The sequence below is a fragment of the Athalia rosae genome, chromosome 2 (genome assembly GCF_917208135.1).
Source record: "Athalia rosae chromosome 2, iyAthRosa1.1, whole genome shotgun sequence".
NCBI lineage: Eukaryota > Metazoa > Arthropoda > Insecta > Hymenoptera > Athaliidae > Athalia > Athalia rosae.
In genome coordinates this window covers 16,103,605-16,127,087 of record NC_064027.1, presented here as the reverse complement: position 1 = coordinate 16,127,087, position 23,483 = coordinate 16,103,605, and the positions used below count along the sequence as shown (strand labels likewise).

The 23,483-nt window shown below is 37.6% G+C and overlaps 3 protein-coding genes and 1 long non-coding RNA gene across 6 annotated transcripts; 2 read left to right on the top strand and 2 right to left on the bottom strand.

Annotated features, from left to right (window-relative positions):
* Nucleotides 1–45: 45 nt before the first annotated feature.
* LOC105692093 (eukaryotic translation initiation factor 3 subunit C) lies at nt 46–4,455 on the top strand. Of its 2 annotated transcripts, none has more exons than XM_048649794.1 (13): nt 46–183; nt 398–503; nt 668–800; nt 885–1,169; nt 1,279–1,918; nt 2,041–2,250; nt 2,339–2,492; nt 2,569–2,784; nt 2,866–3,145; nt 3,284–3,477; nt 3,569–3,772; nt 3,899–4,037; nt 4,167–4,455. In XM_048649794.1, the coding sequence occupies exons 2-13, from the start codon at nt 411–413 to the stop codon at nt 4,295–4,297; spliced, it is 2,679 nt and encodes an 892-aa protein (XP_048505751.1). In that variant the 5' UTR covers nt 46–183; nt 398–410; the 3' UTR covers nt 4,298–4,455. The 2 variants fall into 2 exon arrangements, with proteins under 2 accessions (XP_048505751.1, XP_012266498.2); XM_012411075.2 differs by having other exon boundaries at nt 47–183; nt 1,276–1,918.
* A 312-nt stretch (nt 4,456–4,767) lies between these two features.
* LOC105692094 (neurogenic locus notch homolog protein 1) lies at nt 4,768–8,638 on the bottom strand. Of its 2 annotated transcripts, none has more exons than XM_048649805.1 (8): nt 8,435–8,638; nt 8,303–8,362; nt 7,104–7,182; nt 6,272–6,397; nt 5,986–6,159; nt 5,658–5,911; nt 5,354–5,576; nt 4,768–5,266 (listed from the first exon to the last, which is right to left on the bottom strand). In XM_048649805.1, exons 2-8 carry the CDS (start codon nt 8,306–8,308, stop codon nt 4,896–4,898), a joined length of 1,233 nt encoding a protein of 410 aa, XP_048505762.1. In that variant the 5' UTR covers nt 8,309–8,362; nt 8,435–8,638; the 3' UTR covers nt 4,768–4,895. The 2 variants fall into 2 exon arrangements, with proteins under 2 accessions (XP_048505762.1, XP_012266500.1); XM_012411077.3 differs by having other exon boundaries at nt 7,029–7,182; nt 8,435–8,637.
* An 813-nt stretch (nt 8,639–9,451) lies between these two features.
* LOC125499854 lies at nt 9,452–23,343 on the top strand. The gene is made up of 3 exons (XR_007276878.1): nt 9,452–10,893; nt 21,303–21,568; nt 21,651–23,343. It is a non-coding gene; the product is annotated as an uncharacterized LOC125499854 (long non-coding RNA).
* LOC105691989 lies at nt 11,950–21,336 on the bottom strand. The gene is made up of 6 exons (XM_048649807.1): nt 21,001–21,336; nt 19,735–19,943; nt 19,162–19,294; nt 16,828–16,961; nt 15,349–15,550; nt 11,950–15,258 (listed from the first exon to the last, which is right to left on the bottom strand). Exons 1-6 carry the CDS (start codon nt 21,059–21,061, stop codon nt 15,095–15,097), a joined length of 903 nt encoding a protein of 300 aa, XP_048505764.1. The 5' UTR covers nt 21,062–21,336; the 3' UTR covers nt 11,950–15,094.
* Nucleotides 23,344–23,483: the final 140 nt, after the last annotated feature.

Sequence of the window (23,483 nt, the reverse complement as noted above, 5' to 3'; positions counted from 1 at the left end):
AACGAATTTAATTTAGTTCCAACTTCTGTACCTATCTACTCTCAACGATTGTACTACTCGGGACCTAGATGCCCATCTAGATGGATGAGTACTTTATGCATGATTCACGCAGTGCACGATTGGAATCGGTCTCTTTACAACAAACGGGCGTTCGCAAGTGAATTTCTTTGCTGGCCATCATAGGTAAGTTGACTGATACATTACGTAGACTTCCACCAGTAAGAAAACTAGGTATTCGAACTGAAATAGAATTTCTCTCGAATATTACAGTATTTTATTATGATTAGGATTTGTAATTATTCCCAAAAAAGGTGAATAATCTGGGCCATGTGTTTGACAACTCATGGAGTGAACATTTTATTCACACGTCGAGACTGACATTTAATTATTATTACAGATAAAGCTCAATTATGAGCCGTTTTTTCGCTACCGGGTCCGATTCCGACTCGGACAGCTCCTCCGAGGAGGAGCAGGTTCAGAGGGCACCGCAAGCAGCTTATACAGTAAGTATATCTAACCACTATATTAACCTCTGTCTACGGACTCGTCAGCTTCCTCATGTAATTCAAGAATGATGCAACAATAACTTTGAAACGCTCTGAATATAGTTTTGTGCAATTACCACATGTCCTAATCAGACCCTTAATCAAGTGAAATCTGTTTGCAGTTCAGCGATGATGAAGAGGAAACAAAGCGAGTCGTTCGCTCGACAAAGGAGAAGCGTTATGAAGAAATTACAAACCTCATCAAACTCATTCGTAACTATAAGAAGATCAAGGATATGAGTAGTATGCTGTCAAGTATGTATAACCATCTACCTTTCTGATTATTCATCATTAGTTTTCAATTGGTTGATGCAATTGTACATATCATGGGAATTGTAGGTTTTGAGGACCTGACGAGAGCCTACACAAAAGCTCTGCCAGTGATTGCCAAGGAAGAGAATGGTCAGACGCCACAGTTTTACTTACGATGTCTCGTTGAAATGGAAGATTTCATCAATGAAGTCTGGGAAGATCGGGAAGGCAGAAAAAACATGTCCAAGAATAACTCAAAATCACTTACCTCTCTTCGTCAAAAGTTGCGAAAATACAACAAAGACTTTGAGGAAGACATTGCCAAGTTCAGGGAAAATCCTGATCAAGCAGATGATGATGAAGAAGAAAAAGGTTAGTTATGACTTCCATACTGAGCATTATACAACAATTACAGAAAAAGTCATTACAAGTACTTGTTAGTGGTTACAACTATTAACACAGAATATAATAAATACAGCAGAAGAAGCTGAGAAATCTGACGGTGAAGAAGACCGAGCTGCTGCTTTCAAGAAAGCCAGTTCAGAAGGGAGTGCACCCGATGTATCAAAGTTCAAAAAAGGACCTGCAGTTGATGGAGATGATGTTAGTGAGAGCGATTCTGATTGGGGAAGCGATTCCGAAAGAGACAGCGACAGTAGCGACGATGATGGCCAATATACAAATATCCGTGAGAGGTTCATTAAAAAAACAACAGATAAAGATGACGATGAAGATAAGACCAAAAAGAAGGAGCAGCGCAAAGACCGTAAAGATAAAGAACGAAAGTTCCGAAAGCGTGAAGAAGATGATGGAGAAGGTGAATGGGAAACTGTTAAAGGTGGTGTGGCTATACCATCAGAAAAACCTAAGATGTTTGCCAAGGATGCTGAGATCAATGTGCAAGCAGTTTTGAAAAAACTAACTGAAGTCATAGCCGCACGCGGTAAAAAACGCACTGATAGAAGAGAGCAAATAGAACTTCTTCATGAATTACAATCTATCGCTGAAACTCATACTCTTGGGGCAGCTGTTGCTGTGAAAATAAAGTTCTCCATCATTTCGTCTATTTTCGATTACAATCCCAAAGTTTCTGACGCTATGAAACCTGAGTACTGGTCAAAGTGAGTTCACTTTTGCTTGATAATAATCAATAATAATACAGTCTGTCTGATAACCATGGACAAATTTTCTGAATTGTATAATTATCTGATTTAAAATGTTAAATTTTTGTTTCATAATTTAGATTACTGGAACGCATATCGGAAATGTTGGATATGCTGTTGAACACTCCAGACATGGTCATCTCTGAGGAAATTTCGGAGGATTCTGAAGAATATGAAACGGCACCCTTCCAATTGCACGGTTGTGTGCTCACACTCGTAGAAAGATTGGATGAAGAGTTTACTAAGCTCCTTAAAGAATGCGACCCTCACAGCAATGAATACGTTGAAAGGTCAATAAATAACTTATCCTCTTCAAGTCCATAAATTATTGATTTGCATATGACTAATAATAATTTTCTAAAATGGAATATTCTGCAGATTGAAGGATGAAAAACGGGTCGCTACTATCATCGATAAAGTTCAGGAATATCTTGAGAGACACAACAATGTTTCGGAACTATGCCGAGTTTATTTGCGCAAGATCGAACACCTTTATTACAAGTTTGATCCAACCGTTCTGAAACAAAAAGATGTAAGTGTTTGTTCAATGTGTGAATGGCTGAGCGGGTAGATGCAGAAACAATATGTAATCCGATTTGATTCAACAGGGAGAACTCGGCGCTGACATCGTCACGTCGGTTCAAGTGATGGAGAAATTGTGTAAATTTGTTTATGCAAAGGATGGTACAGATCGTCTGAGAACGCGAGCGATTCTCTCACATATTTACCACCACGCACTTCACGACAACTGGTTCCAGGCTCGTGATTTAATCCTCATGTCGCATTTGCAAGAATCGATTAATCATTCTGATCCATCAACTCAGGTAATATCAAATGAGTAAGCCGTGTCATTGAGTGACTAAAAGAAAAAGTCCACCTACACTTTCACGATTGGATATTTACAGATATTATACAACAGAACAATGGCTCATCTGGGACTGTGCGCGTTTAGACACGCCAACATCAAAGACGCCCATAATTGCTTAGTGGATTTAATGATGACTGGTAAAGTCAAGGAACTTCTTGCCCAGGGATTATTACCACAAAGACAACATGAGCGGAGCAAGGAACAGGAAAAAATTGAAAAACAGCGTCAAATGCCATTCCACATGCACATCAATTTGGAACTTTTAGAATGCGTATACCTCGTGTCGGCTATGCTTATTGAAATTCCATACATGGCAGGTAATATCTTCGCATTTCTTGATGAGCAGCGTTATATATTCAATTATTTGAAACATACATTTTACATCCAAGTTACTGAATAATTCAATGTGATTGCAATTTCTTAATAAAGTACATAGAGTATACATTTTTTTCCAGCCCATGAATTCGATGCCCGGCGTAGAATGATTTCCAAGACATTTTATCAGCAATTGCGCTCCAGTGAGAGACAGTCACTAGTTGGTCCGCCCGAATCGATGAGAGAACATGTCGTAGCTGCCGCCAAAGCAATGAGAAACGGTAACTGGCTGGCATGCAACAATTTCATCATCAATGAAAAAATGAACGCCAAGGTGAGACTTATTCGCCAATGGTGAGGACGCCGACGACGAGTTTAGACAATGAAAATTTCTGTTAACGAATATTCATTCGTCTGTTTCACAGGTATGGGACTTGTTTTATCAGGCGGACAAAGTCCGTGCCATGTTAACCAGGCTTATACAAGAGGAAGCATTGCGAACATATTTGTTCACATATTCGCACGTATATGACTCAATATCGATGCCTACCTTAGCGGAAATGTTCCAGCTGAAACGTCCCGTTGTTCATTCTGTCATCAGTAAGATGATCATAAATGAAGAATTGATGGTAAGTCATTATTTAAAAAGTATACGATTAGGATGAATTTTTTGAGCACAAACCAGTGTTCAAGCTCTTTGTATTTTACAGAAAACAATCATTCGAGAGAACGAAATTAAAATTTTATCATTTCAGGCTTCCCTGGATGACCCAACGGAGACGGTTGTCATGCACCGCAGCGAGCCCAGTCGTTTGCAATCCTTAGCTCTACAGCTCACCGACAAAGTGAACAACTTTGTGGATTCTAACGACCGAATATTTGAGCTGAAGCAAGGTAATTTTGTTCGATTACTAAGTCATTTTAAAACTAATTCAGGTAACTCGATGTTACTTTTCAACTACAAGTTCTTGCTCAAAATTTCGTTACTCATTTTTGATTGACAATATCCGATTTGCGTCACAGGAAATTTCTTCTCGAGAGGCGGAAACCAAGGAAACTTCCGCGATCGTCAGAATTACAATCGCCAGGGCCAGGACTGGGGTCGCCAGCGACGTGATCGTGATCGCAATCGTGAAGAAAACCGTAATTATTGAACTTATTACGTTACAACATAGAAATTTGCGAACTTTATCACAGTAAACGACTTATTGAACATTCATCCAACAATATGCCGTCTTTACGAATATTAGTGTACATTCTAACATCTGTGCAATTTGTAACGTGGTATAAAATCTCTACACAAACCAAGAAATTCGCTTTATTAAATGAAAATGAAATTCTTACCCTCATCTTTGAATAAACACTGTCAATATTCGAAGTATAGTTTACAAACAATTCATATTCTGAACAGAGTATTGAAGTTTTTATTGCGCAAAGCCATGTATCAAACCAACGTAGTAATTAAGCATGCAATTATAATACTCGATTTGGACAAAAAGGCTATCAAATCATTTTTACAAATTTACGTCTTCAAGCGCAATTAAAACCTGGTGTGAAAGAAATAACGGTCATTCTGCGTAAAGAACAAAAAAAAAAATAAATCGATGGTTGGTGTGACATGAACTACATTCTTGAAAAGTGTTTATTATCTTGCGATACATGTTTATCTTCATTACATTAATGACTACCACAATCTCCAAAGTCTTACCTTTTACACTATTGAAGTGTTAAATGACATTTTCGAGACAGTCATCAATATCGGTAATATCTATTGGCTCTGGCATAACTAAACACAGATCTGGCATCATATGGATTACAAGTGACGAGTGCATCTCCACGAGTTCCATCTGGACACGTACATACTGCAATGTGACGTCTAGGACTGCAGGTAGCACTAGGTCCGCACTGTCTTCCTGTGCACGGATTCTGGCAATTGAAATCTATGCAGGCTCGATTATCGGGACATTCGTTGTCGGATTGACACTCGCCGCGCTGACAGCTTATCAATGCGTTTCCGATGTATCCCGGTGGACACGTACACACTGGCCTTTCTCTACCAGTATTATCGCTACCGGGAGTACAGACAGCATTTGCTCCGCAAGGATTTGGTTTGCACAAATCAACTAGAATCACACAATTAGGAATCAAATGTTTAAATTCTAATTTGGGACGAAAACCCAATCGGTCGTTGAGACATAAGATCTACTCACTAGGCTCAAATGGTCTGCAGCTGACGAATGGATCACCAGTCATATCTTTTGGACAGCTACAAATTGGCGTTATGTCACGAAGTTCACAATTGGCATTAACACCGCAAACTCCTTCACAAGGATTCTTACATTGCTGGTAAAGGCAGGCTGGTTTACTACGCGGGCAGTCCGAATGGTAGGTGCATTCTGGACGACATGAAACGTAGGGGCTTCCAAGCCAATTCTAGAAGAAGAGATTCATGTAGAACTGCGATCAAATGTATTTTGAAACTTGCATCTGAAGTTTGACGTGAATGTCACTCACTGTGGGGCAGCTGCATCTTGGACGATGATTGATTACTTCGCAATTAGCGTTCTCACCACACTTGCACGGACTTTCACACCGATACGAAGTCGAGCATGCTAAATTATTTGGGCATTCCGCATCAGTCTCGCACTCGTGGCGACAACCCGTCAAGGCGGATCCGTGATATCCAGGTAAACAAGTGCACCTGGGCACCTCGTTGATCACTTCGCATTTGGTATTCGGTCCGCATGGACTTGGTTTGCACGCAGCCTCTGCAAGTTTCGAATCGCTGCTATTTTCCACTCCATTTCGTCATGAATTTGTCAAATCGCTCATTTGTACTTACGAGGATCAGCGATCCGGCATGCTGTATAAGCATCTCCGGTATATGCTCGGGGGCAAGAACAGGTGGGCTCATTATTGATCGTATCACACTGTGCGTTGAGACCGCAAAAGCCGGGGCATGGATCAATGCATTTATTGTTCAAGCAAGCTCTGTTCGTTGGGCAATCTGAATTCACTGAAAAAAAATGAGACGGAAAAAGAATTAAAGAGTCATCAAGGTAAAAAGGTTCGCCAATCGAGTCCGATTAGACTCTTGAATGAACTCGATATGAGCTCTGTACACATACCTAAGCATTCAACGCGAATGCATCTGACGAGAGGATCTCCCATGTGAAGATTGAGGCAAGAACAAACTGGACGACCTTCGCTGATCGTACATTTTGCATTAGTGCCACAAGTGTGAGTATCGCAACCTGGAGAGTAATATAAAAGCAACTTTAGTGGGGGTTTCCTAGTCATTTCGTTTGAGTTTAATTTCTCTCTAATTTGTTTTCATTACTTCCATTGATTCAATTTTTAGCAAATATTTTTAGCACCAAGCGAAGATACACGTGACAAAGCTATGACACTATACCTATAGTTTGAATATATCGAAATGGTCATGAGTTCATGATAATTTTTCAGAATTCCGTCGATGGGTGGATGCTACATATAAATTATTCGATAAGCGTTCTTCAAATTAAGTCCTCGACATTTGGTAGACTATAAATTTTACTTGGCTTATTAATAATTCAATATATTCTTTGATTATTTCCGGCTTTTGGCGTAAGCATAATGCCCCAAACTAACGAAGCTGGTATTATAATTTCTTCCACGAGGATTCGGGTAAGCGAATGATTCGACTGGTATAGATGATATTTTTTTTTTTTTTTTTTTCAATTAACGTCCAGTCGCCTCCGGAATTTTGAGTCATGTCCCGGTTTTACTAACAGTTCAGTGGATCGTATATTTCAACAGAATGGAATCGGCAGAGACTCAATTTTGCAAACGTGGAGCTACCGTGGTGGTGGTCATGAGATGAATAATTGTTTCAACTGTGTATACCAGAAATATATCTTGGTAGGTAATTGGATATGTAGGAACCACCGAGCCCTTGACTGATAATGCGTTGTTGCCTACCCTGTCCGTTAACGGCTGCAACAAGCGTAATCGCGAGCAGAACGGCGATCTGCAAACTCTCCATTTTCCTTATGCTCCCCTTAAAATAAAAGAGAAATAGGTCATTATACAATATGAGAAACGATTTGACTTTGAAAGGCGCACGTATACGCTTCCCAGATTTCACCTGCATTCATACATTTCCCTCATCACAGCAGAGCTGGTAATATAACATTAGAAGATACCTCGTGTGTAGGCTATGCGGCCATGGCGAACCATGTAAGTCGCATAACATACGCTTCGTGCTTTACAAGGACCGTAACTCATTACGCCCGTTATTACATTACTGCTGCGAAAAATTTATGTATTATTCTATGCACGTAGCGCAGCGTACAATGATCTAAAACGTCCGCCGATCATTTTTGACGATAATATGCGTTAGATCTCGATCGATTTCCTAGCATGTCCGCGATTCTCGTGACCAACAATAAGCAATCGGCAAACTCTGATTGTTCGAAAAAATTTCAGTCAAGTTATCTTTGTCGACGAAGTGGATTATTAATTATTCCATTATAATTCGAGTTTGAATCAGTTGACACGGAAGTAGAAGTTGAACCGGAGTTGCGTGGGACGCACGTGTTCGCGATGGAGTAATTACAGGTAAGTAATAACGTGCGGCATACGCGTTTCATTAACGAATAATTTAACGTTTCGCGAAACTCCGAACTTTCGGATTGATTTTATTGAAATTACGTCATATTCCGATCTCCGGTACCACGCTGGAATCCGAATTGTCAAAATAAATCACGTTTAAAGACGTATCTTACCGTGACTCTCACTTTCGAAAAAAAAATAGGGGTCAACGGCCTAATGGTATGAAAAATTGTATTCCAGTCTGTTTTCATTTAAATCAGTGATTTTGACAACGCTAATAATTTTTTTCTTCTTCGCAAGACTCTGAAAGATCCTTACGATGTTTTTATCTTCACAGGCTTACACGAAGGATTAACTTTCTCCGTACAAAAGAATATGAATAGATGCGTGGCGCGAAATTATTGAAATCAACGGCTTCAAAATACCGCGGCAAACCAAAATTTACACCTCTAAACTTTTGACGATTAAATAAGAACTACAATCCAATCAATGCCCATTGAAATCTATCGGCGTCTCGATTTCGAAGAGTAGTGAAAAATGATATTTTAGTCAGGATCGAATCTCACCTGCATTTCGCCGGTTAATCCAAACTCTGTCAGTTGGCAAGGAGCACTGAGTAAATATTGCTGGGAACAGAGGTATAAAGTGGTAAAATAAAGAGAGAATTCTCCCCTCCAAAAAATAAGTTCAACACCTACGCTCGTCCCTGGAAAAGACGCCGTCGTCGTAGTATCAACATGTCCATCCTCAACGCTCCGATGTGCTCGGCTGGGGCGTCGCCCACCTCGATCTCGACCTGGACTACCTTGCTACCGACAAACCTCCAGAGCCTCTTTCCAAGACCTACCCGGCCAGGTACCTTAATTGGTTTGCAACTTCGATCGTCTCCTATCCGCCACTCTCTATCGCCAATGAATCCTCATAAAAACAATGATTATTATACAGGTTGTACTTAAACATATTATATTATATACCGATACGGAGATGTAGTAGCGATGACATACGCAGTTTTTATATAATACACATTTATGACGCAACCGTAGAATATTTGAATATAACAGGTGACAAGGATAAGACTTTGTCTTTCGTCAAGAGTCATAATTTATACATTTTTCATAGTATATACGCGAATTTTAATCTAGACGATAGTCCTTTCCCTTTTTGTCGAATGATCGAAGACCGCGTGGGATTATGTTTGCGTCGAGGAGACAAATAATTTGATCTACGTAAAATTCAATTTGGAATAAACGAACTTTTTTTTTCCGTATCATAATCTAAACGGTTACTTTGTCGCACACGTAAAAAATATGCCGCTCTTACGGTGTAATAAAGTCAGGCTTTCATTTATTTGATTTTGCTGCTTCACGCCCTGCAAGAAGCATCAGAGATTGGCGTGAAAAAAGAAATTGTGGACATTTGATTCCAGTGGAATTATGGAAGGTTGTATAATTGTTCCTAGAATTTATAAATCATTCTATTTTATGACTAAATTTCAAATTCTTTTTAAAAATTCCGAGTAAAATCATCAGTTTTGCTTTAACCTTGTTCAAACTACGTATATAGAAATATACATATATTACAGCGTTTCACAACAAATTCTTATATACGTTTGTATCTTTTTATTCGTGAAAAGATCGTTCGAATTTATGAATGGGTTGAATCAGCTGAATCTTTCCTGCTCGTTCGATTACCCCGTTAGTTTTGGGCATTCAGGATCGTTTAAAAACTACCCAAAAAATCTCACTTACAATTAGTTCGATGTTCGGATGTGTGCGGTATATTTTTCATACAGTTTTGATAATATTTATCAGCATCAGCATCGACCTGACTTAAAATATTCATGAAAATTCAGCGGCAAAAAATATAACATGAGCCACAGGGATTCGCTGCTGTAAATGCGTTCACTCTCATGCAGTATGAATTCAGGATAAAAGCTCGATGCGGCACTCGTGTAATGCCGTTTGCATAAAATTTACAAACTTGTAAAAACGAACGAAAGAAAAAAAACTACGTTCCGCCTATATTTCGAGTTTACGAAATGAGATATAATTAATTTGATACTTTCCCGGGACTGGAATCCCGGATCTACATAAGAAAAATATTTCGATCGGTTCGTGCGTGATGACGGTCGAAATTTCGTGGAAGTAATAAACCGCCATACAGGTATTGTGTACTGTAGCAAATTGATAAACTGACGATAAGAAGATCTAGATTTGAAATTAGCACTAACTTTTTTTCCTCGCATATTTGGCGTGGTTCTCCCTAAATGGAGTATGGAAAAAAGTCGGTTGTCACTAGTTACCGATTTAGAAAGTGAACAACTGTCACTACCGTATAACAAAATGTGAGACACATGAATCACGGACTATAATATCTCTATATCTCATGCATCTCACCCATCCCGTGCGTTTAAGGAGTCAACAGTTAATTTCGCGCAACGTGGGTGTCAAATCGAATACATAATAATTCTATATAAAATCACCTCACTTACATAAGGATATTAAAATATCTTGTTTATAGATCCTGTTCAAATATCACACAATATCGACACCGCGTGATGACGTCAAAAGCTCCCATGATTAATATACGATTATTAGATGTTAATACTGTACATGTCCGATCGAGCTATGGCTGCACTACTGCGAGATGAAAGTCGGTAACGTGAAGACTTGCGATTTTTACTCGATCTTTTTCTGGAAATAATCGAAGCTATCCGTACGAGAATGTGGAAAAAACTTCATTTCCAAATTTGGATTTATAATAGAGACGTAAAAAAATGATTGATGTTTGAAATTCCAGGTGTTGCCTGAGACTGACGAGTTTTGCTGCAAGTTTCAGGAATTTCAACTAACTTCTTTAGCGTCCCATCAGAGCTGGGTGAGACATTATTGCAGCATTGGAAACAATCCCACGCTCGAATCGCGTCTCTGAAGATCATCGAAATCATTGCGGATTTATAACATAAACACGACTAAAATGGAATGACGTCGAAGGACATCCAGAGTCCACGTCGTCGTTACGCTTCGGTACACATACGATATGATGTTCAATTAACTCTCGCACTCTCGTTTATCAGATGATCCTTCGCTGCAGTTGTTCATAAATTACATCTTTACGCCTTCTGTTTTTCAGTTTTTCGCAGTTCGAAGGAAAAAAGGTAAGTTTGTTTTCCGTTAACTACGCATTTATGGACACTTGTTCGCGAGGCATGATACTCTTCTTTTTCCCTCATGGAAAGTCGCGTCGGGTATATTATACTTTCATCATTATTATCATTATTGCCATTATTCTTCATGTCGGACAACAGCCACTCTCAGGACCTCCGTGAACTTGAAAATAAAATATCCCGAGGGACAAATCCTACGAGGAGAGCTTGTAATAAGAAAATAATGCGTACCGGCCGGCCAAATTTCCTGCAAACATCCGCAGGCTCAACCTTTTCTATTCATCCAAGCAATTAGTTCAAATGTAGCTATGCTTTATAAATAAACCAATTGACATACTATTATCGTATACATGAGAATACAGTCGAATGGTTAAAATGCAGCCATTAAACATTTTTCTTAGAAAAAGTTGGCGAGCATCTGAATTAAGGCGAGTCTTGTATCCTTTCGTTCAATCGGGACTTGAGGGCCAAGTGAAATTTTTGTTCCTCAAATCAATAGCTCTTCATTCTAATATGAATGAATTCGGCGCAGAAGTTATCCGGTTTGTCAAATATGAATATAGGTATTAATTTTTTTTTTTTTTTTCATTGCCTGACGAGCACTTCTAACATGTTTTGTACGACGACGTTGCGTTGGCGAGTTCAGGTATAGATAAGTAGGTCGACTCGCGTTAGCTAGAAACAACACAAGTTCGTCAGTGACAGAATTTTCATAAAATAAATAGTAATTGAGATTAGATTCTACGCATAGCACCGTTATAACAAGTACAGCTGTGATACATAAGTATAGGTATAGTAAAAGATGAGAAAAAACTCACATAAACGTGTTAAATTAGAGGAAAGGAATTAATTTATTTACTCAATCCTTTATTTTTCCCACGTAATTTACACATCTAACAAAACGCAAGATTTACATTAGTTAGCGACAGTATAATATAATCATCGAAAAAGTCGTTTTTCATGGTCGCCTATAGATACATAGGTGCGTGTATATAATAATAATAATATTATCTGCCATTTTCTCCGTATATATATATGAAACCGCGATTGATCCAACTTTTTTTTATTTATTTTTATATTGACGTAGTGTAGATACAAATTATATTAACAATGATATTTTGAATTCTACCAGCGACAATTCGAGCGATCGAATTTTCATGTTCTTCATTATTCTCTCTATTCGATTAAAGTGATCGCTCTATTTCGGCTCGCAGAAATAAACGTAACACAAATATATTATATACATATATTTCATATGTATATATAAATAAAATACCATGTAAATATGTATATACCTATATAGTTACAACAGCTACCGCTCTCCGTATTCAACAGCTATCTGCAGCTTCAATCAGAGACCATTTGATTTATTTGTCGTATTTGAAATTGACGAAAAATATATTTTCAGTTTTTATAACAATAATTGACGAGTCGCGATTCGTTCGTGGTATACAAATTCCCTCGCTTACAGCACGAGCGACTCGCCCATATCGTATGCATAATTATATTTATTGTATTTATTATGAATCTCTGGCAGTGCTGATCTTTGCATGAATATTATAGATACAATGAGCGTAAATCGTAGACAATAACTAACGACTATTATTGTTTGGGTTTTTTTTGCGTAGGAATCATATAATATGACAGAACAACTATACTCTCGAACGAGCGAAGAAAACCTTCGGATTTATATTAGAATTTTCATCATCTGTACTCTTCACTCTCTACAGGGTCTCGCGTAGGATTCAAATGTAAGATAAACAACCCGGCGAATCACGGATCGATGCAGAAAATTCAAATCGTTAGAAAAAATTTTGGAACATTGAATCAATTCGCTTTATCCGCTCGTCGAAGTATGATATCGTAGCTATGTAAATAGTGAAAATAGGATGAAACTGAAGATCAATAATTCCTTGCTTCAGAAAAAATTATATATATATATACATATATTGCGAAAATTAAGGACACGTACTTTTCGGTTATCGTATCCGTTTTCATACGCTCTATGCCTCGCGCTCTACTCGTGATATTTAGGTGTGCAAATCGTTGACCGCAGACTAAAATGTATTTTCAGCCAACGTGCAAATCTCCGCGTACGAGGATGTCGAATTTTTATTTGTTTTTCTAAATTTAGCATTTCATTTGGTGCTAGCTGCGGTAAGACCTCTAATATAAAACATAACATTTATTTATTATTTACACTTAGGGAGTTTGATTGTAAAATTATCAATTCTTGTTCTTGATAACTACCTATATAAATTGATTAATCCACAATTCCCTCTGGGATTGAACATCTACTACATATTGAGGGCCGTTTCAACTATTCATTAATATTCATCTTATTCGTTTATTTTTTTCGCTTTTTTTCACAAAAGTACATCCATAGGATATGTCCCATTTCGAATGAAGGGTTCGATCGTCCCGAAAACGCTCTTGAAATTTCTTTTTTTTTGTGAGAAATAGAAGTCGCAGTTCATTCCCAAACGAAGCTTGCAGGACCAATTTCACTTTGGTTGATGTTCTTTGCTCGATTTTTTACGAAAACAAACACAATTGTTATTTCTCACAAAGAAAACGAAATTCGAGTTTCATGTTCAGGGAAAAATCATTGGAAAAACTGAGCCATCATTCTGTCGCTTCATAGTGTTGAACTGGATTTCACTGATTAGTCTGCCCCTCGAAAACCTGCAACTTTCGTTCGAACTATTTTCCAGGCAACGAATTGTTTTCAGGATAATCTAACACTTCGTTGAAAATTGAATACCTTGCATATATACATTCACATCTGTTAAATTGCGTACAAAACACAAAAGGCAAAATCATTGACATATTTGTTTGTTATTTGGTTCGTTTCACGCTCTTGTGTGCAGTGTCGAGCCAAACCAGGAAGAAGAGTTTCGTCATATGACATTTTACATTATTATATGTATATGTATAGTATAGTTTAATTGTAGTATAAGATTTAAGATTGCCTCGTGGAGTTTAAGCTCTGGTGATTCATCGAATCATTGAAAGAAAAAAACCAAACAAAAAATTTGCCTACGAAACGATTTACATCAACATACACAATCCAAATCGTACTTGACGCAATAATACTTAGCGATTTTTCTATTTTTCTATTATATCTTTTTTTTTTCTTTTTATTCTTTATTTTTTCTTCTAAATAATTCCAAAGTTGAATTAACCGAGGATCTGCAAATTTGTTAAAAATATATAGATATATTTATAATTCAACTTTGCAATAATCAGCAAATTTTAATTCTTCATCGTCAATTCACGTTAATGGTACCAGTTGGTATATAATATACGTATATATCATGTATCTGTACGTGTATAATTATAATTCAGTCCGCAAGACTTATTTGCATTTCTATTATATGGTATGTATAACATTTTTTACTATATATTTTATTATTTCCAACTTCGATAGACATGCAATTTTTATGTTTCTACACTCAACCCTTCGACTCGCGCTTCTTAAAAGTTAATAATAATGCAGATATGCAAAGTAGCGCGGTGAAGGGTTAAATCGAACAATTTTCTATCTAGATAGATAATTTCATTTATCTGTTGTTCGTTCCGATGAGCGCAGATTTGTCGCAAGTCAAAGAAACTCTGATGTGCATGGGCATCAACGACGTAATTTCGAACGATATGTAGAATATTGAGTCTCACTTTTTTCATGCCCGCGTCGTTGTTATTACAAAAATATGATAATTAATAATTAATAATTTGATGTCATCCGGTACGATTAACGCAAGTATTGTTGAAAATGAAAAATCAGGTTGATGAATAAATAAAATCCGCTCGCATACGCACTCTATACATTATTTGCAAATGATCGATTGATTTCGAATAAATAGAAAAAAAATGCCAAAAATATATTTTACACTTATAGAATACGATGATACAGGTAAAGTCATTGAATAAAATTGATACGTATGCCACCACATAAAATATTATTTTACAGTCTGAAAATATGAGTGCAAGATAAAATGGAAATATGCGACTGCTGCAACACGCCATAGAGTGTTATACGGTTAACGATAATAATAATTATTTTATTTTCTAATACATATGAGGAGATGTCGTAGGTTCCTCGCATATACGAACAAAATTTTTTCCATGTTACCATGCATCGTTTCACCTTTGAATATTACGTATAATAAAATATATATACATACATATATATTTATAATACAATATTTACGTCTAATAGTTTTATGGGTATCAATTGTAAATTGATTACCTTATATATCGCGATAATAATAACGCTGATTGTCGACAAGACGACGTTCCCTCGAGGTAAACAACTGCCTGACGCCGCCGACGTGAGAGGAACGGAAATTATTTTAACTGAAAGTAGGAGGAAGAAAAAAAAATTAGAAAAAAAAATATCGACCAAAATTTGTCTGCGATGGAAAATTGTACATTACTTATACTCACTTGACTTAGTCTCTGACTTGCAATCCGCGTACTGTCCATGGTGCATCGGATAAGTTGGTATTGTCGAATTGCAGCTGATTTCTAAACGACCATTTTCACCTGCGTGTAAAGCTGAAACTTCAATGCTCAATTGAGCAACCGTTGACATCAGTTGATGTTCAAGCGTGTTTTTGGAAAACATCGTAACCAGCGAAGCGTCCACCTGAAAAACAATCATCGCATTCATGAATAAATTACACGTACGTACGATGAGCCGTTGTATCTGAAACAAACTACCTCGGATGTTACCACGAATAACTGATTTTTTCAATATAATTTATTATCAGCACATGAAATGAACACGTCAAAAATGAAATGATGAAGTGGATCCCGGTAAAAACGGCGTTCATATTGATTCATTTGTTTCTTATAACATGTAATCATCGTTAGGATGATGAAGTTCAGATTCCAAGTAAATTAAAAATAGTCAATTTGCGATTTAACCATATCGTGCCACATACAATTAGGTTTAATTCATCCACGGCCGTGTGAGAAGCATGCTCAAATCATGATGGGACAAAAAATGAATATAATATACCTAGATGCGTATAGCCGTAGATGTATAGCTATATTATCTAAGGAGCAATATATTTTTTGTGCACAGTCAAGGTCAGGACAGAGAACTGTTGAAGAGTACGTAAGTATGTTGTTGAATTCATAATATTGGCATATCGTTCGTAGAAAAAATTTGTGTGTATTGACGTTAATTTTCACCAAACTTTCGGTCACATCACATAACGCATCTGTGATTCACGTCGAGATGATAAGAGGATATAAATACGTGTCATTTCAATTTTTTCAACGATATCGAATATCCGCGGTCTCTCGTCATATGTATATTATTTCAATTTATCCGATTTCTGTAACGATATCTATAATTAGTGCAGCAACTGTCCCACTTCAAAGCAGCTTGTTTGATATTGTTAGTAGAGTTCTTTTTTCCTTTCTCGATTCACTATTGAAAGTTTCATAATTTCCACATTATTTCCGGATATTTTAACATAATCTTCACGTCATAAGTGATCAGCCAAAACAGAGATAGATTTATATCGTACATCATCATCATCATCCGCTAATTGTTTTTTGTCGTTAATTATTACTTTCAAATTTTTGTTATAGATTTTTGCACCAATATTCATTTTTTATTATCACGATTACCGGCACTATACATCGCAATTTCTTTGAATACTTTTGACCCCAATTTTTTTCAGTACCCTCCGGAGAAAATCGTTAGAGTTGAAAACCAAAATATAATATAGACAACGTGAGAAGGGTGTGAAAGAAATGTATGTTCGGAAACGTGGAATTATTACGAGGTAAAGATTTTCTGCGAAAACGTTGCTGTGGAAAGTAGAGATTTTGAAGAAGAAAAAAAGAGAAATAAAAATTAAGAGGAAGAGATCTCATTGTTTGCAGAATATATATCGTATGTTAATTTACCTCTTTGCCATTTATGAACCAAGTTAAATGAGGAGCCGGACGTGCAGGGGACGAAGTACAATTAGCCTCAAGGATTTCTCCCACAAAGTAATGAGGCTTCTTAAATGTTATACGTGGATCTCCGGATTGAGGCACTGAAAATTATAAAAACATTTCATTCGCCACATTGTTGTATTTTTTTATCAAAATTTTTTTTTTTTCATCAGACCGAAATTGAGTGTGGGCGCGATGATGTGTCTTGTATACGTGTAGCGTCTACGTATAGGTAATAGGCCTTGCGTCGCCTCTTCGGATCGAAAATCTTTTAACTAAATATCGACCGCGATCGATTTCTTCGAATTCATAGCATTGAAAGATACAAAAATCAGAGTGACGTCATCCTCAATTCTCGAAAATTCGCAACTCTGGTTTCCGAAACGTGGAGTATCATTGAAAGCGTACACTTAGACAAACAACGTCAATATTATTAAAACCATCTTCGTTCTTCCTTAAGGATACCAATAATCATTCCAGTATAAATGTAAATATTTTTTGTCATCTTCTCAAAGTCCAATAGCTCTTAGAAAGCCGAGTGAAGAAAAAATAAAACAAGAAGACAGCGAGGAAAAAATATCAATCGTAATTAGCGACGACAAAAACCTCCAAGTTCTTCTAATTCCCCGAAGAATTAAGAACCGATCAGAGTATGAATGAAAAATGAAAACGCCCCTTCTCGGATCAATTTATAACGAGCTGTTTGCGTCATCGTCGTACAACCAAATGGGATAAGGATCGTTGATTTGAAGAGCTGTCTCGGTACAATCGGACAATCGACGAGAAACAAGGGTAATCTTGCGGGGGAAAAACTCCCCTTCGATTCTTCTTTGTTTTCTGTATAGTGTTTCGCTGCAAAGTTGTGCAGATTCTCATCACAGCTTCGAAGTATACGTAGTCGAGTGGTTTGTATCTCGCGGGCGTAGCGAGTTGCCGTTTTCTTCTTCCTCGTCCTCCTTTTATACCTACTTTCATAATACGAGGGGTGTAATTGTTCTCAATCACGCGCATATAACAATCTTTTATCACTCTGTGGCATTCCGACGTTCCATTGTCGCCGTTTCTGAATATTCATATGCCACTGACAATGAATATATTATACACGAGAAGGGGATCATAATTCCTTCGGCGCTACAGGCATACCCACTTATTTTTCCTATTTAATCAACGATTGTCCCCAATGGGCTTTTCTCATTCAGTAAATTAGGTATCTGTAGGCGTATTCTCTACAATTGGCTTCCCCGCCTGATTTTGTCAGGCTTCGCAATTTAACTTGATCTCGATATATGCCAGATTATCAGGTTCATTTTATCCGGTTTTTCATTCTTTCGGTTTACTTTCCTTGCTTTGTTTATTCAATTTTTCAATGATTCGGATGACACGTGCGATCAATAGCATGACCGATTCAATCATCATCATCACGCATTCGCGTTACAAAGTGTGCGTATGTACACGTGAGCTTATTGGTTTGTATATTCCGTTATTTCAATGAATTAATCTAGTTTCTCATTTATTGATATTTATTTCAGTGTTTCATTACTTTTGTATTTGTTTCCGAGCTAGGGGAGGTCATCTAACGGCAGTAACTTATAACGTTACAACTGCTGAATCTGCACGACTAGAATATATTAAAATTCTTCCATGCAAGATATTATTCAGAGTTGAAATAAACACGATTATAATTCTTAAATACACGTAAAATGGGTATAATAATTTTTCTACAGATATATGGCAGTGGTCCGTTTTGCGAAGGGGCATTTATAATACAATATGTTATCGATAAGTACATCAAAATATAGCGTTAGAATTTAATTCTCAAATTATGTAACTCTTCCTTAGATTACGTACACTAGTATGATATTTTGTTTCGGCACAGATTCCGTAACGAATTATTCTAATGGTTGCTGTCATGATTATCCTTGTTTTCTTCTTTGATTGTTCCTATTCTCCTAATTTACTGCAAAGGACGCCCCACGGTTATGAACGTTTCGGATCTCCTTCCTTCGATAATCAGAATTGTTACGAGGAATAATATGCCCCTTAACTAACAAATCACTGTCACTTTTGAAAATGAAATAACAAATAAAAAATATTCAATTACTACAGCAGTAATAATCGTACAGTACTACTGGGATATAATAATTGTGGAAATTTAAAGCTTGATAATCGCGTGATTTCTATCGGTTTTCGATACCATATACAGTTGCAATGTTTGAGAAATCATGTCGAAATTCCAATCGTTGTATTTTTATCAGTTCTTGATAAGGAAAACAAATTATTCGATGAGATATTTGCACTTACCGATTACTTGTATCTCCACCGTGTTGGAACCCTTCGTGTAAATCGGCGTCGCCATTGATACGTCGCATGAATATTCGCCGGACGCCTCGAATCCGATATTCTTTAATTTTATTACGCTCATATCGTTCGTCAACTGAAATATTTTTCAGATAAAATCGGTGAAATTGTTTTTTCCGATACCATACATATAATCTACAGCGAGTCGAAGAAAAAATCGAACACGTGAACCGAGTCGTTCATTGAAAGTAAATTGATTGCACGTTCAATGAAAGAAGCGTAATTCAACGAGGCGGCAACGCGTAATTTAAAACGCGGATCTACTGAGATAAGCTCATTATTATCCTGGTTCAGGTGTTACTCCGGTTGCATGCCGTCAGCCGATCTTGTCTGACTAACAACTGCAGCCTTATCGAGAAAAGAAAATCGCTCCGAATGAATAAGAGAAAATTACGGTTCTCGATTCTTGAACACTTAAAGCTCTGGGCACGAAAGCTGTGTTCATCGCCGATACGATCTTGGAAATAACAGTGAATTGAATATCAGGATTAAACGTCAAATCGAAATAGAAAATACCTGCAATTCGGCACCGGGAACTGTATGCTCGATTATAGGCGGATTCCGATCCTTGATGTACTGGAATATTTTGTTGCCATTTCGAATAAACTCAATCTTATGTAAATCACTTTCCGAAACACTGTGGTTGCAGGTCAGGGTCGCCGTACTTCGATATTCTATGTACCTCGGGGCGTCTAGATGCACGCGGACTACCGCTGCGGCTGTGTCTGAAATTCAACGTTATTTGGAGGAAAATAAGAAATCGCTACATGTGATACACCGCTAATTTGCGTGCAATCGATAAATCGATCAACGTGATATATTCGCAAACGTGTTGTTTCAAAATTCAGAGAGGCGTAGCGCTTCGTCTTGAGGATTAAATGTGCCACCTCCTCGTCGACGGTCAAGTGCCATCGGGTATACGCCGACGTAAAAAAAATCACGGAACCATCAAATGCTCGGTGACAATGGAAATTCAACGAAAAGCCATCCCTGAATTCATCCAATATCGCACCTTTTCACATATTGCTTAAAATGGCGTTATAAAGTACACAAATCGTTTGTCACACGTTTTCGTTGCTGATTGTAAGTCAAAACATATTTGCATATAACGCGGGAGAGAAAACCCCCTGGTCAAATTCGATTCGCTTTCGAATTACTCGTCTATACGATTTATTTATCTCGAAATGATTTTCCACGTACGTACAATACGCTGAACATAAGGGCAAAAATTATGCGATTTTTTTCAAACGAATGTTCTACGAAGGAATTTCTGAAAGTTGAATATTTTTGTTTGAACAAAGTTAATGCAGAGTTCAATATATCTGTGATACAGATACGTTTCCCTTATGAGTGTCATAGTAGGTCAGGTCGTACGAGTCTCTTGCCCAATAAAGAAAGACGTAGTCCTATCAATCGATCGTCGAACGTTCCTTCATCTAAAAGGATTAGAGAAACGATCCCGTATATAATGATTATTCATGGGGGATAATTATCGCGGTAATTTATAGATTCATGTCATCGATCCCAACACGTATATAAGACGGTCCTCGGATTTTAGGATGTCATCGTCGATGAACTTTGCAATTATAACAATATAGCTGGTTTCAGGATGAGAAGGACAACGCCTGATCAATTATAGAACTCGAGACATAGGAAAATAAAAGAGTAACTGTACAACAAGTATACAGTTTTCATGTTCATCGGTAGATACAAGTATGATTAAAACATATATCGAATAAATACGGATCATGCACTACGAATATATGATGTAAATAAACTTACAGGAATAAATCTGGAAAACATAAACGAGGATAACTCGTTTCCAGTTCACTGATCGGCACATTGTTATATTTTGTTTGAAAAATATAATGTTACCAACTCTCGCGTATATTATGTTTCTACGTGAGTATTATTTAGAATATGTTTTTCAAGCTACCCCTGACGTCCTAGCTTTCTATAGCTTCACCCTCGTCATAATATTTCGTGTAATAAGCTACGTGAGTTAAGTTAGGGTGTTGTTTTTTTTTTTTTTTGTCTATTTTTTATTTTGTTTCCTTTTTAATAAAAAAGTGCCTATGTTACAGTGTGTTACGAGTGCGTGCTTTATACTACGACGCGGAGTGTCGAGTCGGCGCTTCAACTAAAGCGTTTCGATCCATTTGACTACGCCGACTCTCCTTCTGAGCTTGCGCTGCCACTCCGAACCGGTGAACCACCGGAACCCAGAAGGAAGAACCGCCTAGGGTGAAGGGCGAAGGGTCGCGCGCCTCTCCCAGTTTATCACCCAGAAAGATGCGAGGCTCCCAGTTTTAACTTTTAAGCTGGACCTACGCTGCCGCTGTGCACATCGGTAACTTTGTCAGGGATGCATGACTCCAACCCTTCGCTGTTCAGCCGGCTTTATAGAAATGTTCACCTTTTCTACCCTTCAGCTCTCAGGGTTCGTCCAGATGCGCAGGACTCCCGCGCCCGCTTACGTCACTGACCCATAATACAACACGTCCATTCGTCTGCGAACTAATCCCCGAGAGTTGTATCGATGAGTACGGTATATGATACATGCGTATAATCCGTTATACATATGTATATCAAGTACCTAGGTATACCTATGGAGTATAAATATGAAAGCAGTATACGGTATCAGCTGTTGATCATTCGACATCACGCGATTCACGTTTTTCATGAGCTTCACGAACAACAAGTCGGCTCCGCAGGAGCGGCGTTGATTCAGTTTTTCGTCCCAACTTGTTGATTGCGATTAGATTTCATTGATGGAACCGCGATCAAGAATACACATGTATACGTGCATATATATGTGTTTAGCTGGTACAGCTGTTAGTATGATAATGAGCGTAAACTCACGCTCGGAATTATTTTTTCTTCTCATCCATTAGGAAAAAGCTTTTTTTGAGATGACTCGCGTGGGTTGTTTGATGACTGACAATAAAACAAAAAGCTTTGTCAGATTGATACTTAATGACCAATTCATTGTTTTTAGTTCCTAGAGATATCTATTGGATGTGAATAATATCTGATCGAGATTTGACTGTATTTAGGGCCCGAGAACTTTGATAATTATACTAATTTTATTATATCCCGAAACTTCTGATGCGGAAAACGCGATCAGAATATTCAAATCAAAGTTATAATGTTCGCCGAAATCTTAATTACGCTTCGCTCAGTTTCGCGATTTGAAAAAACAAAATTTCAAACGGTAAATCTTTTTGTACTCTAACCAAAAGCTAATACAATTATATCTACTCGAGGAATTCCCATAACGGGGGAAACGAAAAAACACCGCGCTTTCCTTGAATATAAGTTCACGTCATTTTATGGCAAACCTTTATTCTTTATCAGATTATTTACATTTCGTTAGCGCAAGTCGTTCTTTAGAAAGCATTCAACTCGTTCGTTTCAATCTGAAAGTACGATTTTGAATTACCGCACACTTAAATTATAAAGAGACGCCGTGAAGTGTTGCGCCAAGTGTACATTAGGGGTGATGTGGAGGCCATAAAGCTCTCCTCACTCTTCCTCGTATCTTTCAGTAGTAATACGCGGTACGTGTCAGGCAATGCTGCTTTAAAACGAGTTGCATATCTTTAGGGTGGCTTTATACTACGTCAAACAGCCAAAGTTTGTAAACTGCGTTGTATGACGAGACTCCACCCTACATACCTCCTTGGCACTCTTAACAATATGGGTACCGCACAGCAATTCGATTATCGCTTTGTCAGTAGATTCAGCATTTTCTGGCATGGTCCGTTAAGGCAAAAAAAAAAGATTCCACGTTTTTTTAGTAATTTTATTACCTAACAAAGTCTGGTACGATGTATGAAATAACTTCCATTTGTCAGAATAGATCGTGAATGGCGTCTTTTCAAAAAATTTGCCGGCGAATAGGGCGCATTTGTCACCGGCTTCGGCCAGCTATTGAAAAGTTTGGAATCGTTCTTCGAACAATTCGCTCATCATCTTATTATTATTTCTGTGGAGCTTTTGTGGGTTCAAAAATTTTCAAGCGAATGGAAGCTTGCGCCTCGACTTGCGCTATAACGATGTGGCTTCCAGCTCCTAATAATTGCAAATGGCAATTTCGTTTTAATCACTGTACTGATGCAATCGAACGAGTAACACATTTGTTCAATACATTTTGCCATCCAAAGTTTTGGTATAATTATTTGAAAATACACTGTGATTTGATTAAAATGTACGAAATGTCAATGTTCGGGCTATATTATTCTGTCCGTTCCCCCTACTACCTT

Bases quoted from the DNA above. Each gene is read 5' to 3' on its own strand.
- LOC105691989 (XM_048649807.1), bottom strand. From the start codon at position 21,061: ATGTGCCGATCAGTGAACTGGAAACGAGTTATCCTCGTTTATGTTTTC. The intron at 16,962-19,161 runs GTAAGTGCAAAT...TATAATTTTCAG, and splicing joins GGTGGAGATACAAGTAATCG to TGCCTCAATCCGGAGATCCA. The intron at 15,259-15,348 runs GTGAGTATAAGT...TCCTACTTTCAG, and splicing joins CAAGTCAGAGACTAAGTCAA to TTAAAATAATTTCCGTTCCT.
- LOC105692093 (XM_012411075.2), top strand. From the start codon at position 411: ATGAGCCGTTTTTTCGCTACCGGGTCCGATTCCGACTCGGACAGCTCC. The intron at 1,919-2,040 runs GTGAGTTCACTT...TTCATAATTTAG, and splicing joins AAACCTGAGTACTGGTCAAA to ATTACTGGAACGCATATCGG. The intron at 2,493-2,568 runs GTAAGTGTTTGT...TTGATTCAACAG, and splicing joins CCGTTCTGAAACAAAAAGAT to GGAGAACTCGGCGCTGACAT.
- LOC105692094 (XM_012411077.3), bottom strand. The intron at 6,160-6,271 runs GTATGTGTACAG...ATTTTTTTTCAG, and splicing joins CATTCGCGTTGAATGCTTAG to TGAATTCAGATTGCCCAACG. The intron at 5,267-5,353 runs GTGAGTAGATCT...GTGTGATTCTAG, and splicing joins CTGCAGACCATTTGAGCCTA to TTGATTTGTGCAAACCAAAT.